At 42.9% G+C, this 20,562-nt stretch overlaps 1 protein-coding gene across 1 annotated transcript in view; it reads right to left on the bottom strand.

Moving 5' to 3' along the window:
* LOC142195888 (cilia- and flagella-associated protein 337-like) overlaps window positions 1-20,562 on the bottom strand; it is a 97,234-nt gene that overhangs the window by 1,757 nt on the left and 74,915 nt on the right. The window contains exons 23-29 of the mRNA XM_075265980.1: window positions 18,528-18,620; window positions 18,390-18,448; window positions 16,800-16,941; window positions 11,779-11,818; window positions 7,598-7,686; window positions 2,634-2,824; window positions 86-189 (exon numbers count right to left, since the gene is read on the bottom strand). Of these exons, the coding sequence (XP_075122081.1) occupies window positions 86-189; window positions 2,634-2,824; window positions 7,598-7,686; window positions 11,779-11,818; window positions 16,800-16,941; window positions 18,390-18,448; window positions 18,528-18,620 (718 nt within the window). The remainder of the gene's footprint in view (window positions 1-85; window positions 190-2,633; window positions 2,825-7,597; window positions 7,687-11,778; window positions 11,819-16,799; window positions 16,942-18,389; window positions 18,449-18,527; window positions 18,621-20,562) is intronic.

Below are 20,562 nucleotides of genomic sequence, written 5' to 3'. Positions count from 1 at the left end.
AGCCTAAAAGTGCATCCGTAGCACGTGAACAGGGTTGCCAGGATGTGGGTTGTATCTGGATTTCCCATTGCATTGTACACCTCACCGTTTTCCATTGCCATGCGTGTGATTCTTCATGTTGATTTCCTCTTGGATATCTTCTTCTGTCACAGTAAGCAGTAAGGATTTTGCATTGTAGTTTATTTCATTCTGCAAAATACATCACAGTGATAGGACACAGGAGATGCAACAAAACGTAATGTTATTGATAAACCTAATGGTAGAGAGACAAACTAAATTGTGAACATTTATAGAAAGACGCTGGAGATCGGGGCCACATGGACAGTATTCACAGTGGGTAATCCATAGCAAAATCGGCAGTATATAACTCACTGTGGGTAAGAGTTAGGCTATGGCGCCACGTTGCGAAATGCAGTTTGTTGCGTTTTTTTTTGTTTGTTTTTTTGCCATATTCAGGAGAAGATTGAGCACAAGGTAGAAGTGTAAGAGCTTCCTATATATTTCCTATTCGTTATGTGGCCATTCTTGGCTTTGGCTAAAAAAAATGCAACAAAAAAAAGCTGCATTTCTGCAACGTGGGGCCATAGTCTTAGGCTAAGGCCCCACGGCCCAGAAATGTCGCACTAAAGCGCTGCAGGAACAACCGCGGTGGACACGCATTGCGGTTCTTCCCGCAGTGCTTTGAACAGAAAGTTCATGGAGTTGTCCTCCGCGGACTTTCTGTTACAATTTTTTTTTTTCTTTTTTTAAATGTAGCTTGTGAGCCCCACATAGAGCTCGCAATGTACATTTTCCCTATCAGTATGTCTTTGGAACATGGGATGGAAATCCATACAAACACGGGGAGAACATACAAACTCCTTGCAGATGGTTTTATGCCCTTGGTGGGATTTGAAGACCAGGACGCCAGCACTGCAAGGCTGCAGTGCTAACCACTGAGCCACTCTGTGGCCCTGTTTCTGTAGATATAATTGAAATGCTGCGATTTCCAAATCGCAGCATGTCTGCGTTGAGGTTTTTACCGCAAAGTGACCATGATTCTCATCCATTTTGCAAGTACTGTAAAACTCTGCGATTTTTTTCCACTTTGTTTCCAATCTGTGGGGCCCTGGCCTTAAAAGGGGTTTTCCAATCAAAGCACGTTAGGATATGGGGTAACTTGTAGACTGGCTGACCACCAAGGAGATATAGCTACGGAGACCTCTGATAGGATAAAAAAAAAAGTCTAACAAATGAGCCAAAAACAGGGGTCCTTAGGCCAAATTTCTGGCACCCAGCCATTAGAACATCCTCTTACAGGAAAATAAGCATACTTATACATGTGACTTGTAGGCATCTACAAAGAACATTATGTGGCCTAGACATCAGCCTCCAGAGCCGACCTTATCCAATTACTTTGACTAATTTATCCAAAACAATGTTTCTAGACTCACTTGGTTCCAAGTAACTAGATGATAGGTGAGTATTCTTGTTCACATAACAAGGTCATTGTCAGCAATAAAGGAATTAGCGGTATACATATATCCAATGGGATCACAATATACTAGCAATACAGCCTATAATGAATATTTTCTTTATTACGACATCAGGTGTCAAAGGAAATAAAGGTCAGACATCTTCGAGTTTACGTCTAATCCTTTTGTTTTGAAGGATGATAAGCCATGGGCAAAAGTATAGTGTCCTAACAGCCCCCGACCCATACTTAAAGAGGACCTTTCACCACTTTTGGGCACATGCAGTGTTATATACTGCTGGAAAGCTGACAGTGCGCTGAATTCAGCGCACTGTCGGCTTTCCCGATCCGTGCCCGGTGTAAAGAGCTTACGGTGCCGGTACCGTAGTGCTCTATGGTCAGAAGGGCGTTTCTGACCATTAGCCAGGAACGTCCTTCTGCCTCGCGGCGCCTATCGCGCTGTGCTGTGGAGCGGGGAGGAACTCCCCCCTCCCTCTGCTCACACAGCTCGTCCGTAGACTAGCATTATCAGGAGAGGGAGGGGGCGTTCCTCCCCGCTCCACAGCACAGCGTGATAGGCGCCGCGAGGCAGAAGGACGTTCCTGGCTAATGGTCAGAAACGCCCTTCTGACCATAGAGCACTACGGTACCGGGACCGTAAGCTCTTTACACCGGGCACGGATCGGGAAAGCCGACAGTGCGCTGAATTCAGCGCACTGTCAGCTTTCCAGCAGTATATAACACTGCATGTGCCCAAAAGTGGTGAAAGGTCCTCTTTAATGTCAATTAATATTTCTACATTCTCATTCTGACAATCCCTTTGTCCAGCAATCTATAACTTACAAAACCAGTATGCTAAAAATAATAAAAGTAGCAGTATCTTCCTAATCCTCCACCATTCCTTCTCCAAGCACTACTCCTAGGTCCCGTACTGGTCTTCTGTTGTTCCTGCTCCAGGAATGATTTGTTTCTAGCTACTTTGGTGACCTCAGTGATGTTGACACATGATGTCACAACTACATCCAATGGCTGACAGCAGTGGTCACATATTGTGTCAACATGTCCTCACTAGAGACAGAGGACCCAGCAGCAGGGGATTGGTAAAGTGGGTATTATCATTATTTTGTACCAGTCCAAAAAAATTAGGTTGTTGAACAAGCCCAACTATTGTCCTCCAAACCTTTATGTCTGATGTTTCTTTTGGTTCCTCTTTTTCTTGAGAAGTCTTTTCTTGTGGTTCAGTTATGGTTTCCTCCAGTACAGGATGTACAGGCATGCTCTCAGGGTCAATCAGGATCTCATAAGGCACCATAGGATGTTTCCAAGATGCCGGGGTAAACACCTCCCATGGATCTGCCTGGCCAAACGTCCCTGGAATTATAGATGAGATTTAAGTATAAGGTAAGACTACAGATACCATTCTGCTAACCATTAATTGGCAGCGTCCTGCTTCAATCTCTGCCTCCTATTGAAAATAATAGGAGGCATACTCAAGAAAGAATTTGGCAATGATGGAATCCGCCTGAAAATCAGTGCCAAATTCTTACATGTGCGGTTGGGGTTCTTCAAGGGTCGGTCCTGCCTGCCTCTTTTCTCTCTTTATACAGTCCCAATTGGACAAACCATCAGCAGATCTGGCTTTCAATACCATCATTATGCAGATGATACCCAACTATATACGTCATCCTGTGACATCACCCCTTCACTAATACAGAACACCAGTGACTATCTCTTTGCTGTCTCTATCATCATGTCTTCTCTTTATCTGAAATTGGTTTCACCAACGCATGTTAACGATAACCGGTTATTAAATCAGAAGTTAACTAAGCGAGCTGTTTCACCAGCGCCGGTTACTGTCTAACTACCACTTAGTGGCGCTAATCGCCTGTTAGCGCTAACTGGAGAAATTTCTCCAGTTAACTCTTGGAAACATGGCGGCCGTCGATTACTGTCATGACGAAGATGATGACTTATTTGATATTTTGTGTTTTAATTACCGAAATCTAAAAGTATTTTGCGAACGGAGTAATCCATTCGAGAGCTATGATCAAAAACTTATCGTTCGCACTAACATTAGGGCTACTCTTTCTCTTTGTTGCTTGTGAGGACGCCATTGTTGTTATGAGAAGAAACGGTAGTAAGAGGTCACGTGCCACTGCTTCTGCCAATTACGACGCTTGTTACAAAAACGTCATTCAGTTAACTAACTGGCTGTTAAGTACCTGTACATGACTTTGGTGAAACGGATAGCCGCTAACAGAAGTTAGTTAGTTTTAACTTTGGTTAGCTAACCGGAGATTTAACATGCGTTGGTGAAACCGGCCATGAATCTTTCAAGAACTGAACTTCTTGTGTTCCCTCTATCTACTAACTGACCTAACACTTCTGTCTTACTTGCCCGCTGTCTGGGGGTTGTATTTGACTCAGATCTCACCTTTACCCCACATCTTCAGACACTTGCGCGCTCACCTAAAAACATATCTAGAATTTGCCCTTTTGAAAATCAAAACCCCTCATTGTCGCTCTGATTCTGTTTTCTTCACTATTGCAATTCTAATGGGGCTTCCTCTTACTACACTCTCCCCTCTACAATCTGTCCTGAATGCAGCGGCCAGGCTCATCTTTATGTCAAACAGTACACAGACGCATCTACCTTGTGTCAGTCAATGTACTGGTTGCCCAGCCATCACAGAATACAATATAAGATTATCACACTCACAAATCCATCCATAGCGCTGCACCCCCCCCCCCCCTATATCTCCACCCTCGTCACAGTCTACCGCCCTATCTGTAGTCTACGTTCTGCCAATGGCATTAGACTTGTATCCCCTGTTATCCGAACTTCTCACTCCCGTCTCCAAGACTTTTCTCGAGCTGCACCAGTGCTCTGGAATGCTTTACCCTGGACAATCAGATTAATCCCCAACTACAGCAGCTTGAAAACTGTCCTAAAATCACATCTGTTTAGGCCGGCTTATCACATGACCTGATCACTGTGTAGTGAACACTTTTCATCCTTTGTCCTCTGTTCCTCAGATCCTGTCCCCTCCATCTAGAAGTTACTCTGCACTCCTTGCACTTAGTATCTGTTTATTCACAGATACCGGCTGGTGACGGATTATACAGCTTCAGTGACACAATCTTTTCTATTAAAAGATGGCCGGACCATTGTATAAAACAAGACCTCTGACCTCTTGTGTTCCCTACCTCCTCATAGATTGTAAGCTCTTGTGACCAGGGCCCTCTCTACTATTGTTTGATATGGTTATTTCTGTCTCATATTGTCTGTTTATGTGTCCTCTGATTTGTAAAGTGCTACGGAATATGTTGGCACTATATAAATAAAATTATTACCATATATACTCGAGTATAAGCTGACCCGAATATAAGCCGAGGCCCCTAAATTTACCACAAAAAACTGGGAAAACTTATTGACTCGAGTATAAGCCGAGGGGGGAATTGCAGCAGCTACTGGAAAATTTCAAAAATTAAAATGGTCGGAGTTTTTGGGTGCAGTAGTTGCTGGGGAAGGGGAGGGGGTGTTTTGGTTGTTTGTCTACCCCTTCCCTGAGCTTGAGGACTGGTTTCTCTTCCCCCACTTGGAATTCAGCCTGGCTGAATATAGGGTATCTGCAGTGCTCCTATTAACCCCTTCCCGACGGAACAGGAGCACTGCAGATCCCCTATATTCAGTAGACCGGGCACTGTCAGACACAGGGATACCTAATGTGTATGTGTTTCACAGTAATTTTCTACTTTTATATGTATTCTAGGGAAAGGAGGGATTTACAACTTTTATTTTTGCATTTTTTTTAAATCTTTTTTTTTTTTTTTATGGGAGATTCTATACATTGATATTGTGGCTGGTCATAGACCCCCCCTTCCCCCTTGCTGACTCGAGTATAAGCCAAGGGGGGCTTTTCCAGCACAAAAACTGTGCTGAAAAATTCGGCTTATACTCGAGTATATATGGTACTATTATTATTATGTGAACATTCCCCAAGTGTCCCTATTTGACAGTCCCAAATGCAACCTATGTATGAGGTCTCCGCCTACATGAGCTCTTTATAGCTGTTCCTCATTAACTTAGATTATGGTCAGGAAGACGATACACACTTTGTAGAAATCAGCCTTTCATGGATCTTAAAAGGGAAAAAAAAATGAGATCTGACATCGATTACAGCTCTGAAGCCTAGAAGTGATGAAGAAGTGTTCCACAGTATAAATTATATATCTTTCTCCTCCTTGATAGACACCAGTTCATTGTCATTGTGTCTCTTATTTGTCGGTTTATGTACTTCACATGTTGCCATAATTAATTAAATTGACAGGATGTATAATCTCACCGGATTCTGTCTCGTCCTACTGATTAACGGAGATATCTGCTACTTACATAGAAGGATCACAGGATAATTGGCTCGATTATCGCAAGTTGAGATTGACTGAGAGCACTTGAAAGTCAATTTCCTCCAGGGAGGTAATGCTTACTGTAGATGCCAAAATTCAATCGCCGCCAACTACAGCAGCTAATTCATTGTATACAATTAGAATAAGACACAATTCACATCTGCTGGATAGGAGGAAAATGCTGTGAATGATAGCTGATAGGCTTAATAGAAAGAAATGGCTTCCGACAGTCGCGGCTTCCCGCTCCGGAGTAGGCCCAAATGAATGGGCCTAGTCCGGAGGATGCTGCCACAAGGCGGACACTGAAGCTGAATCAGCCGCGGAATCCGTCTGAAGAAAGGGCAGCTCGCTTCTTTTTTCCGTGAGCGGGAACATACCTACATAGACCTCTATTGTGTGGGGTGGATTGTGATGTGGATTCAGCGCCAAAATCCGCCCCCTCTTGCCCCGTGTGAACAAGCCCTTACCCGAAGGTCCCACCTAGTGGGTTGCAGCAAAAAAAGAGGCAACATATTGTGGTTTTTCCCCGCTTTCATTATATCTATAGGGAAACCACCAGCGTAATTTTGAGGTGGTCAGACTGCTAACAGACCCCCTTTAAAGAGGATGTTAAAATCTATTTATGCTGCTCCACTGATTCTGGCACAGTTGGAATTTTTTCTAGCCCCCACCATTCCTGAGAAATTATTGCTGCTAGTTTTTTGGTCCCTTATATGCTATTTCGGTTGTGTACTGTCAGGAAGGCGGTGTCAGGTAGGAGCAGGCAAGGGGCATAAATAAGAGCTCAAATCAGAGGCAGTCAGTGTCAGAGCTCACACCCCTTGTCTGCTCCTGCCTGACACCGCCCTCCTGACAGTACAGAGTCCAACAGCATATCAAGCACCAAAACTAACAGCAGAGGTTGCTCAGGAATGGTGGGGGCTACAGAAAAAATTCCAAATAATCCACAATCGGTGCAGGAGCAGCTATTAAATGATGCAAAAAGTGGACATGGTGGTGAAAGGTCCTCTTTAAGGCTAGAGCTTCAAAGTGCACTAAATGCAACAAAAAAAGCCATTCACTTCTATGGTGTCACATGTGACATGCTGCGACTGCAATGAGCTAGTAGCACAAAAATCCAATAGTGTCCACGCATATGCGTGACCACAATTACAGTCTTAATAATCTTTTTTGAAATTTTGCTTCCTATCCATTTTTTATGTATGTGTATTGTGCAGGTATATACAGATTATCACACTCTGCGATGTATTTTGTTAAAAAAGCAAACAATCATAGAAACATGAATGTAGCGGCAAAATCCCACAGAACAACATCATGTTTCATTAAAGTCGAGGGATTTTAATGTGATTTTTCATTGCGTGTGGCCCTCGCGTACGCGCCTTCTACCTGATCCTCAGACTTATTTGTTATGGTGTCCCGACGTGCTGTATGATCTCTTACCCTGTATCGGAAAAAAAAATTATTGGGTTTTATTAGTCTGTTCTATTTATTTTATGGTTTTTTTTTTTTTTTTCATAATTTCTTACCGGACCAAATAAAATAAAAAAAAATTAACCCTGAAAATTAAAGCCTCTAAATGGGAAGCAAAGAAACATCAATTTCAACAAACATCCATCACTGTGCAAAAATTTTAGGCAGGTATGGCCATCAATATCTGGTGTGACCTCTGCCTTCCATCAATTCCTCTAGGTACACTTGCAGATGGTAGTCTGTATATAGTAATATATAAGGACTAACCTATAAATTCTCCATCAATGCTCCAGAGCCGCACCGCACAGTCTAGTGATGAGGATAGCACAACTTTATCTTCATCGATCACTTCCAGTCTAAAAAATGGAAATAAAGCTTTGTTATTGATCCAATACAGGTTTTAATGTAGCATTAATGATTCTTAGTGTGGTCCTAGTCGTATTCCTACTATATTTGCTTACTTATATAGCGCCATCATATTCCGCAGCGCTTTACAGACATTGTCAGTCACTGTCCCATATAGGGCTCACAATCAATATTCCCTATCAGTATGTCTTTGGAGGAAATCGGAGTACCCGAAGGAAATCCACACAAACATGGAAGAACATACAAACTCCTCGCAGATGTTGTTTTTGTTTGCATTTGAACCAAGGACTCCAGTGTTGCAAGGCTATAGTATAGCACTAAAAGGTACTAATTTGAGTAATCGGACATGTGGACAAATCCTGTTAGGCCAGGTTCACACTGGGTTTTTTGGGCCGGATTTTTCCGGCTCAAAGAACCGCCTCCATTGAATTCAATGGATTCCGGTTTGTTCCCACTTGCGGAATAAAGAAGCAACATGCCCTTTCTTGAGGTGGAATCCATGGCTGAATCAGCCGCGGACGTCTGCGGCATGACACTACCTCCCAAGTAGGCCCATTCATTTGGGCCTAATCCGGAGCAGAATGCCTCGACTGGATGCCGGTGCACTGTATGCACTGCATCGGCATCCAGTCGCGGCTAGCCGTTTTTTGGACCGGATTCTGAGGTGGCCTCTGCGTCAAAATCCGGCCTGAATGCCCCCGTGTGAACCCAGCCTTAGGTGTTTGGTGGCTGCTCCAAAGAGATGTCCCACCCTGTGTGCTGCAGCATCTTTCTGTTCTCAATGTCATATCGGGCTAGACAACTACTTTAAAGTGACACTAAGGGCAAAATCCAGAGAGAAGATGCTGCCATAACCTACAAAGTCTAGAAATATGGGTGTCTTACAGCAGGCTATACTATAAGACATACTTGTCTGCATACTCAGGTCACAGGCAGTATACTGTGACTAGGAACATGTAAAATTACTTTTATTCACGCCTTATAGGGAGCCTTCACATTGAGTAAACGCGTGTGTATTTTTGCAAAATACACGTGTAAAAATATGCCTGTAAAATGTCATTGAAGTCAATGGGAGTCTTATTTTTACACGTGTATTTTGCAAAAATACACACGCGTTTACTCCGTGTGAAGGCTCCCTTAGAGAACATTTTGTCTTGAGGAGACATAATGGATAAAACAGAGGACCAGGTCCAAGGTCCAAGAGTTGCCATACAGTATATTCACCACAGTGGAAAGGAAACGGTGTCGCCATATTACCTGTGGCTGAATATTCTAAGTATACTGTACCACAAGCATGTCTTGTTTAATATGCACTAAACACCAAGGGCACTCTGAAATACCATGGGCCAGGAGACTTACTGCTGACAGTGCCCTGGAGGAAATCTTTGCCATCACCCAGGTACAACCCATTCAATACCTGCTATTGTACTGCCTCACTGCTTTATAAGAGGATTTGGCACTAAACCTACCATGACACAAGGCCTGAGTAGCCGCCATCTTGGGCCTCCTCCCTAGTATAATCTCCACACTGATAACTCCAGGATTTTGCGCTAGTAACAAGTTGTTATTGGACCCAAAGTAACCTCAGATGGGTAGCCTTCTGCAGTATCTTTGGAGTCCTGTTATATTAGGCCCCATTACTATATCGGACCAGGTTTACTGGCAGAACCTCTATAGTACTGGGCCACTACTGACTGCAGGGTTGGCCCTTGTAAAAATCAAGATATCTGCATATCTTCAGTAACGCCACATTTCCTTGGAGAAGGTCTACAATATAAGTTGTTCGTATTGGACAACTGTTAAATTTCCCTATTGCAGGCTCATAAAATCCAAATATATCAGATTGTGAAAAAATCCACTTAGTTTTTTTGACTATGCAAGTTAACCAGACAAGATGGGCATAGATAAAGGACATGATACGATGGTTAGAAAAGACAACAAGAGCTCAAAGTTGCAAATCAGAATGCCAAACCAGTGTCCACCCTGTCCAGTCCATTACCGTCACATTAACCCTTAATGGTCATCGCTTTTAGACTGGTGCCACTAGTGAGTTATGTAAATCCTGTTCCTTTATACGTCTCTTGCATTGTTAGTCTGCATATCTTCAGAACATTCCCCTTGACGGCACTTGTTACGATCAGGGATATTTTTCCTTTCAAGTAGATTGCCATCTTTATATGAAGCAAATGCAAAATCTATTTGCCAACAGTCTCTACATGACATGTCACCATGTGGGTGGTGTTTACAACAGATTTCCAAGCAGATTAGTTTGACAAGAAACACAAATGTCTCCCACTTCTAAAATTAAATGGCTACAAAGTCCGGGACGTACTCCAAGAAATCCACGATTATTAATAACGTTCTGAGACAGCGGCTCAGTCATAATTTGGCAGTAATCATATGCGGCACAATCTGAACTGTACACAACTCATGCATTTCTAATGAGAGGCATAAGTACAGCTGCTGCAGAGTAGTGGAGAGGAATATAGCAAAATTATAGCACATTTTTGGAGAAAATGCTAATATGCTTCTAATAGACAAGGCTACGGCCCCAAGCACACAACCATAGATGCTCAGCATATTGTCCGCAATTACAGATCTTAAAGATGATCTTTTATGCCCTCAGACACATGCAGTTTTACAGTATATACCGCTAGAAAGATGACAGTGTGCTGAATTCAGTGCACTGCTGGCTTTCCCATTATGTGCAATTACAGGTAGCTCTTCACTGTCAGAAGGGCGTTCCTGACAGTCTAGCTGGGAGCGTCCCTTCTGACAGTACTGTCCGTAGCTCTATACTGTCAGAGGAGGCGTTCCTTACTGCCCAGCCATGACAGTGAGGAACACCCCTCCAGTACTAGTCTATGGACATGTACTGTCAGATGGTCAGGTCAGAAAAGTGCACACCGCTACTATCTTCTGTAGAACCCCACTAAAATTATTACCTTAGCAACAATTTCCTACCTCACAACAACTTACCCTCTATCCCTGTGATTCCCAACAGGGGTGCCCTGATAACCTGCTAGGAGGCTGCAACACCCTAGTTAGGAGGATGACTGCATGCCTTCAGGCAATATTATTTATGTCCTTAGGATGCTTTTTGTCTTCTGGCAAAAATTATTTGGTAATGTTAATGCATCGTAATACATTGTGAGATACTGGCAGTTCTATTAGAGGCGCCATAAAGCAGCCTGCAATAAAACTATATCCCAGACAAACCTGGGACTCTTCTATAGATATCGTTCCAGGGGCTGCCAATCCACAACAAAATGGCAGCACCCAACCACTGCCACAAATATGGCACCTTGGTCAGCTTTGTGGGTAGTGATCACAGGCAAAAGCACCAGATCTGAGTGCCTGCCATATTTAAATTGCCACCATTTGCCATACTATTATGGTGGAGGTCAAGGAAGGGAAAAAAGGAGACCAGATCATAGCATATCAAAACAGTTTGCCCCTTGTGAATTGGAGTCTGTTGCTGAGATATGTTTTTTGTCAACATCCAAATGTGCTCTTAGGAGCAATGAGGGTGTTGCTGCTTACCTCTTTGGAATAAATTCCATGCCCTCATTGCTCCAAAGACCTAATTTGCATATTGACAAAAGTGGTGATATCTCTGCCATAGAGGAACCAATTCACAAGGTGATCTGGGGATTCTACCATACCTACAAAGTTGGCTTCTGTTGACAGAATCCCTTTAACCAGTCTATCCAAGTGTTGTCCAGCATCTTGCTACGTCTTGCTTAAGCCTTAGCTTACTAGCTAAGAAGGCCCAAGCTCAAGGCAATGACTAGGTGGCAGGCTATGACCGAAATACAGTAAATGTTGTGTTGGTTCAGTATTATGAATTTGTGCCAGGTGCCAGGTAATATTTGCAATGGGAATGAGTTTTACGGGTGAACCCTAGGCACCCTAATTCGCCTATATCTCTGTGAGTCTGATGTGATAGAAGATGGATATCAGATGTAACTGCAGTTCCACTAGAATTTGAGCAGAGCTAGACTATAATTTTTATATTTTAACATATTTTCAATAATACCATATGGCAAAAGTTGATAAAAAAATGCTGCCATGTTACTCACTCTGTTATCATGTCCACGTGAGCCCTCCAGTGCTTGATAACTACAGGGATACAAGAGTATAGTATATCAATACTGTGCAGGACTTAGTCACAACCAACAAACTGTTCAGTTACGGGGGCTTAGAGGGGCCCCGCATACCATGTGCCATTTCTTTGAGTATCTGAATTACCACCTCCCCCAAGCAAATTCAACTGCCCCTATCATGCTATGGGGTAGATTATAGAGATAAACATCCCTCCTGTTATGTATGTCACTTTTATGACATACATGAAGCTGAAGGCCCATCCAATGGACCAAATGCTTCAATTTCATAAGACTTCAAAGTTATTTTTGCCCAAATCTTCTAAAAGGAACATAACAAAGGTGTGTTGTAAATCACTGTATGTGCCTATAGCACAATGGTGGAGGTTGGATATGCTTGGCAGAGGTGGTAGACTCCCTTTAAAGTACCCTATACCTACCATTTTACATGCTGCTGCCCCAGGCCCCATAAATTCTGGGAATAAGCAGATTAAATAGGGAAACATTGGGCTACCCTACCATAGATACAAAATGATTGCCTTTTAGGGGAACGTTCAGTTTTCATTTCACCTAACAGATTTCTCATATATATTCAATACTTTTTGTTGTAAAGATTTATAGCAAAGTGTTGTCTTTCTAAGAAGTCTCGATCAATAAAGCAATAGGAAAACAGACTTCAGTCTTTTCTCTGATATGAGTCAAGAATTTATAATTTCAGGAGTCAATATCAACTCTATGATCAAATGTGGATGAAATCTCTGGGCTGCAGGTTTATTGAAAGAAAATATTCAGGATCATTTCTTTTTTTGCTACTAGCTTCTGTAATTGATCAAAATGGAATTGTTTTTGTCAGTGTTTTCCAGATTAAAAGATAAAAAGGAATTAAAAAATATTCTTTTAGTATAAATGAATAGGAATATTTGATGTCACCAAGAGACAAGTGATCTATATAAGAACTAGCTTGTGCCCCCGACTTCGTCTGCGGGTTGTTGGAGTGAATGATCCGCCTATATTCAGCAAATTGCTGCCGTCAATGGTTTGCCTGCTCCGGCGTTTTGGCAGCTCTTAAGCTGTGCTGCTACTGAACTTGTTCCTCGCAACGTGCCTGTGATTGTTCCGGCATCTCAGCAGCTCACTGGGATGCCATATGATGAGCGTGTTGTTGGTGCTGATGATCCACCTTTTCCGGCGTTTTGACAGCTGTCAAGCTGGCCTTTCGCTGAACGCGTTCCTCGCGCTGTGCCCGGGATTGTTCCAGCATCTCAGCAGCTTGCTGGAAAGCCATATAATGAGCGAGTTGTTCTGGCGTTTCGGCAGCTCTCAAGCTGGCCTGTCGCTGAATTCGTTCCTCGTGCTGTGCCCATGATTGTTGCAGCATCTCAGCAGCTTGCTGGGATGCCATATAATGAGCGTGTTGTTGGCATTGATGATCCGCCTGCTCCGGAGTTTCGGCAGCTCTCAAGTTGGCCTGGCACTGAAATTGTTCTTCGCACAGTGCTTGTAATTGTTCCGGCATCTCAGCAACTCGCTACAACACCATATAATGAGCGTGTTGTTGGCGTCGATGATCCCCCTCAGCACTGCTCGAGTAGAACTCTGACTTCTGGCTACCTTCATAGCTCTCGTTGTTTGCGAAAAATTAGATTTTCTTTTTCCAGGCATGTTTAAAATTGACAAACTGGCAATTTGGATTAAATGTGTTTTCCCATGTCAGTTTGTCTGCACTGCCTGGAGCAGATCAGATAATATGCAAATGCATGTACACAATCCACAGAGGGTTAGTGTGTGTTTACACAAAGAGATAACAGACCTGGGACCTGAGATAAGCTGCTGTAAGAGCAGTGTAATATAGTATGTGAACATAAATTCATAACAGTCGTAGGATTAGGCTTGTGACCTCATAACTTGCCCTAGACGTAAATTGGAAGAACATGTCCTTCCTGTCATACTGTGAATGTAATCTATACAAATCTTTGAACGATGGAAATTATCTACTTACATTACCCACTGATAGTACATATGTACCAGGAAAAATCTGAAATTTTATAGAATTTTTCACATTTTGAAGTGAGGTTTTGATGGGTTGATGAGTTTTTAGAGATCCACACCTTCTCTAAAAAAATGGTGTGCTCTTTCGTTTCTGAACAACTGGGAAAAGAGAATGAGAGTGAAGAAACTAGCAAATATATTGTGAGAGACCAAAGTGTAGGCTGTTGGAACCACCATCACCAAGCTCATCCCATATCTAGTGGACCTCTGGGTAAGATCTGTACCGCCATCATTGTTGGTTCTTGTTTTGCATCAGTTATTCAGTAAAGTTGTGAACTGCTTTCCTTAAAACCACATGTGTTTTGAGTCATTTGTCTCCACAACCATCATGGGAACTCTGGCTCCCATTTGGCATAGGAGGGCTGAAGACCGCTGGATGTAGAAAGACTTTGCTGACCCCCTTAGCTCTGCACGAACCCAGGAGCATAGTTGGAGAAGTTGGTTAAGTCTACAAGCCACTGCTGTTTAAACTACTACAACACCCACAACAAGTTAAAACTTTCTAAAATTACCGGTACATTTTAAGAAATTCAGTAAAAATTGTAAAAGACTAGAATTCCTTATATTCTAAAGACTGCTGACCTAGGTGACTTGATCTGCTCATGTTTAATGAGAATATATGAAGTCGCGGAAACCTGTGATCATACAAAATTACGTTGCCCAGGTTGAATCTGTGAGGTGACTGCTAATATTCTAATATACCGCAGCAGATTTGCTATTGCCGTGAAGATTGCGTTGATCTGTGTAACCTTCATTATCAGTTGTTTTCTTAATAATAACATATGCTGTAAGGGTCGCACGCACTTTTGCAACATTTGCACTTCAATGCATTGAAAAATTAAAAAAGCAAGTTTGCAAAAATTGTTGAATACAAATAAGAAAGAATTCTACTATTTTTATACACAGCTCCTATGAAGACCCATTGAACTCTCTAAGGGTATGTTCACATGGAGTTTTTTGGAATCCACTTCAAAATCCGCCTCCAAAAACGGGTCCCATTGATTTCAATGGGAGCCGCTCGCTACTTTTTTTTGCTAGCTAGTAGCGGAAAAAAGAAGCAAGCTGCTCTATCTTGCCGCAGATTCCGCGGCTGACTTAGGACGAGGCTCCCTACCGATTAGGCCCATTTATTCGGGCCTAATCTGGAGCAAAATGTCGCTGCGGGATGCAGGTGCACTGCATTGGCATTCTGCCCAAGTTGACTGGGTGGTATGTTCACACGTGGAATCAAATTTTCCGCCATGTGAACATACCCTTACCCAGAAGGACCTCTCAAACCTTAACTGCTTTCATACCACCTGTAGACTATATACATCCAAGCATACCCACCTATACCTTTGATATATATTTGATATATATTTGATATCTATCATGTGACTTATTATGATCATTACCACTGTTCTATTTATTTGTGAAGTTTTATTCATCGATCTTTTGATTATTGATTTTAATTCTAGTATTTGTCTGTTACTGTATATTTTAGTGGCCTGAAAAAGACACTCACCCGGTGTCGAAACGCGTAGCCGTTTGATACCATTGTTCGTGCCCTTGGAGTAATAAAAAGAACCAATTTATCTCAACCATCCACACCGTTTATTTTTATTTTATTTTTACGTTTATTACAGATCTTGCTGCCATTAGCACTCTATCATGTCCCGGTTTTTCTATTTATCTTTTCCATTTTGCATCACCACCTACTGTTGGGACTGTGTCCAGGTAAGAGCTGCAATTGGCCTGGTGGGCTCCTGACTATTATTTCCACCAGACAGGCGCCAGGTCACCGTTTTTATATTTTTTTCAGTTAGAAGGAAAGTCAGTCAGGTTTGATGTAGACATCTCTGTGGCAAAGTCCAACTTTCCAAAGAGGGTCTGTGCTATGAAGGGTGCTGCCAGCACCACCTTGGGTGCCATTGTTTGGCACCTCTGGCTCAGTCCAAGACACTACAGCAGATTTACTAATGAGTTTGCATCTAGAATGTGGCTTAAAGGGATCCTATCATTCAGATGGAATTTTTTGTGACTAACATGTTGGAATAGCCTTAAGAAAGGCTATTCGTCTCCTACTTTTAGATGTCTTCTCAGCGCCGCCGTTCCGTAGAAATCCGTAGAAAGCACTGGGGGTGGGCCCCAGTGCTCAAACAGCACTGGGGGCGTGCCCAATGCTTCGAGAGAATTCTCCAGCGACACCTCCATCTTCTTCAGGAACGTCCTCTTCCTGTGTCTTCTTCGAGCGCAGGCAGTGAAACTTGTAGGCCTCGGGCCTTGGGCAGAGCCGACTGCGCATGCCCATAGGCCACAAGAAAATGGCCGCTTATTTACTGTTTTATTTTTTGTAAGCTAGGTAAGTTAGAAGGTAGGCGGGGGGGGGGGGCGGTGAGAAAAATGTTTGAAAAGAACGTGGTACACAGGGAGAAGTGTCTGCTGGATGGTTGCCCTCTGGTTTCTTCCCACATTGCTTGATGTGACTGTTTGTATGTAGAGCGAAACCTGTCAATCTAGCAGAGATGAAGTCAGAGAGGATCCACCTAGAGAACACTTCACCTGTGAATGGCTCATTCTAAAACCATGTTTTCTTGTAAATGCTGGCATTGTCATTGTAGTTATTCCAGATATGTTTTATAATAAGTGAAACCTGTTGGTATTTTCCAATGCTTGTTGTTCTCATACCATGAAACAATAACATTCTTGATATTCCTGGCTCCATAATACACTTCAATAATGAAGGCTTTATCTAACAGAAAAAGTAACAAGCAGCACCAGATATGGGCACCGCTCATGATCCCATTACGTAACCTTAGTATCACATTCTTGGAAATGTTCATAAAAATATTTTCCCAGAATGTTACGTATTTTCTTTGCCAAATATTTTCTTTCATCAGTCATGTCTGTAAAGTTTCTCCAATAAGAATGCTCCAAATAATGTAATATAAACTACAAAAAGTGACACTTACATGGCGGACGTTCCTTCTCAGCTCCATGGATAGCATAGTCTTTGATGTGATAAGTGTATATATAACCGATGTAATCTGCTACAAACATCAGAGAGTCGTCCTTAGTGACAGCAAGGCTGCTGATCTGGCATCCAGTCCTAGACTGCGGAGAGAAGAGGGATGTAATAATGCACTTCATGTAGGACTGATCCCATAGTCAAGTAGATCCCAGCGCTGGGTTTATGAGGACAGGCAGACTATAAGGTATTGTTCTAATCCAAGGGTCTCATATTGGCCGGGAAAATAGTATGCACATAGCAAAGATTTTAGGTTGTGGGGCCTAAACTTACTGGAGTCCCCATACAGATATAGTGACTCTGCCCTCTACTAGACAAAAAATAGCAGCTCTGTCCTATATACAGACTGCTGCCCCTATACCCCCCATAGACATTCATAATGACTCTGTCCTTTTATACACTCTCCTGACCTTATAGAATTATAGTGCCCATAGACATACATAGAGACTCTGTCCTTATTTACAGTCTGCTGATCCCACTGAATTATAGTACCCCTTTAGAAATATAATGACTCTGCCATTATATACAGTCTGCGGCTCCCATAGAATTATAATGGTGCCATAGACCAACATAGCAGCTTTCCTTATATACAGTCTATTGCCCCTACAGCACTATAGTGCCCCCCTAGACAAACAGAGCAGCTCTGTCCTTATATACAGTCTGCTGCCCCACCCCTAGAATTATAGTACATTCTGCTGACCCAATAGAATTATAGTGCCCCGATAGAAATATAATGACTCTGCCATTACATACAGTCTTCTGCCCCCATAGAATTATCATGCCCCCATAGAGATACATAGTGGCTCTGCCCTATAATTCTATACTGCCCCATAGACTAATATAGTGGCTTAGTGGCTCTGCCCCCATAGAATTATAGTTCTCCTATAGTCTATTATAGTAGCTCTGCCCTTATATACAGTCTGCTGACCTTCCCCCAGTAATAACATACTGTCTGGTCTCCCAATGTTTGTTTTTTTTTTTGTTTTTTTTTTAAATCCTCCTCTCCATATGACGCCCTGCACTCCAGCACACTATCATTAAGGGGCGCTGTTGTGCTCCTCCTTCAGGCACTTTCTGCTGTCCCAAGGATTTCTCAGGAGCGTTGGTGCACCGTGGGCCATAGATAACCTCAGGGGCTACATGTGGCTGTGGACTTTGTGACTGAGAGCCCTGTACTAAACATACATGTTCGTGTAAATAACACATGAGCAAACCAAAATCACCACAACTATCAAAATTGAAGGGTTTAGGAGTCCAGTGGGCGGTCCTAGTCAGTGACCGTGCTCCATAACTGTCTCAATATCTTAGTGGAAACCCCCCAATAGACACCCAGGGAATATTTTGCCGCACTATATATTATTCTGCTTAGCTTGTCTTCTTCCTTCTTCAATGTGATTGTCCCTTTAATTTAAGTATCAGATTCCTCTACCTGCAGCTCACTACATTGTGACAAGGGAAGATTTTAGTTCAGAAACTAATTTTCCGAAAATGCTGAATTCTTTCTCACATCTCTGTTATTCAGATTGACACTTACGGGTTTAAAACTTGCAGAAAGCTTTCCTCCTTGGAATATGTTCCAAAAATTGACAGAGCCTATAAAACATACATAGTCCTTACTTCCGTCATAATCGCAGACCTACAATAACACTCATTATCCTTTGTCATGCGTTACCTAATGGGCCATTGGAGACAAGTGAGGCCGCTCCTTGTAACTTCACAGTTCGCGTTTTCAGAAAGAGAATTTTGCTGACACTTTTGTCTGTTACTGTGGAGAAATGTCTTTAAATTAGAAGACGCATAAAAAAGATAAAAATATATTATGTAACTGTAAAACACCATCAACTTCCATAGCACTCTCTATAATAATATCTGGGACCGGCCTCTAAATGAGAAAATTCTAAGTACATTTTTTTTTGTCCATCATTGTACTTTTCAAAATATCTCCAAACTATTGTCGCCACTAGGGGAGCCGTTTATATCAGAAGGAACAATATACAGCTGTCCGCTCCCTACCGTAGTGATGGAAACTAGCGCCTGCACTGATGAAGGAAAGAACAGGGTTTCTGTCCTGTAGAATTAGGTGAAGCAGAGGTCATTTGGAGGCCAGAAAGAATTTTTTTCCCATGGGCCGGAACCGCCGCGCTAAAGTGCTGCGGTTCTTCCCGCAGCGCTTTGAACAGAAAGTTCACGGCATTTTGCTCCGTGGACTTTCTGTTACAATTATATCTATAGGAAAGCCGCCGGCATTTCCATAGATATAATTGACATGCTGCGATTTTCAAAACCGAGACAGTTTTGGAAATGACACGGACACGCTGTGATTTTTTCCGCAAAGTGGGCATGGGATTCGCACGAATCCCATCCACTTTGCAAATACTGTAAAACGCCGCGATCTTTTACGCGTTCAAGCCATTCCGTTCCCCATCCAAATGAAATATTCAAGTAGCCCTTTTCTCTCTACATTTTTCATGCGGAAACCACAAGGACCCCATTATAGTCTATAGGGTCCGTAGGTTTTCTTAGGTAACTGCTTTTTTTATGCGGTTAGGTTTCCGCTCGGGGGGGGACTCCCCAAACACAGATGTAAACCATGTCTAAAATGAAGAGAATTGGTTTTTAGTCTTCTTCTGGATCAACACTGCAAATTCATAGACATAACAGGATGGGCTTGTGTCTGTTTTTCAGTCTTAAAAACTATGGACCAGATTTGCTTATACTGTCTCATAGCTCAACAACATAAGCATGGGAATGTCTTAGGGCTAGTTCACACGTGAACTGCCTGCGCGGGTTTTGACACAGAGAGAGACGCGGCGAGCCACGTCTCTCTCTTGTCAAAACCCGCCCGCCGCGACCATCGCTGTTGCGGCTTAACCCTCTGCTGTCGGCTCAAATGAATGAGCCGACAAAGGAGGGAGCTGCCGGGGGCGGAACCCTTATACTCACGTGTGAACTAGCCCTTAGGCTGAGGTCCCACGTTGAGGAAACACAGCTTTTTTGTTGCTACAAGAGGAATGGGAAATATATAGGAAGTTCTTAGGGTCAGTGCAAATAGAGTTTTTTGGCGCTGATTTTGACGCTGAATCCACCTCAAAATAAGCCTCCAAAAAAAAAGCCTCCCAATAGAACTCAGCACCAATAAACTCAATGTTCACTGACCCTTAGGCTGAGTTCACACGGGGTATTTTGGTCAGGATTTTGAGGCGAAATCCGCCTCAAAACCCTGACCAAAAATACGGCTCCCATTGAAATCAATAGGAGCCAGTCAGTTCTTTTTTCCGGGAGCCGTTTGTTCCGGCATCTGGAAAAAAGAAACGAGATGTTCATTCTTCAGGCGGATTCACCTCTCGAATCCACCTGAAGACACTCCCAACTAGGTCCATTCAGTGGGCCTAACTCGGAGCGGAGTGCACAACTGGATGCCGGTGTACTGCACCGGCATCCAGTTGCGGCTACCCGTTGTTTGCTCCGGAAACTAAGGCAGCCTCCGCCTCAGTTTCCAGACCAAAAAACCCCATGTGAACCCGGTCTGATACTTCTCCCTTCTGCTCAATCCACTCCTGGCCTTGGCTCAAAAAACCACAGCAAAATCTGCAACAGAAAAAGCTGTGTTTCTGCAATGTGGGTTGTCACCCTTAAGGCTAAGGCCCCACGTTGCAGAAATACATTGTTTTTCGTTACAGAATTTGTTGCGGTCTTTTTTAGTCTAA

The sequence above is a fragment of the Leptodactylus fuscus genome, chromosome 2 (genome assembly GCF_031893055.1).
Source record: "Leptodactylus fuscus isolate aLepFus1 chromosome 2, aLepFus1.hap2, whole genome shotgun sequence".
NCBI lineage: Eukaryota > Metazoa > Chordata > Amphibia > Anura > Leptodactylidae > Leptodactylus > Leptodactylus fuscus.
This window is presented reverse-complemented; position numbering and strand designations above follow the sequence as displayed.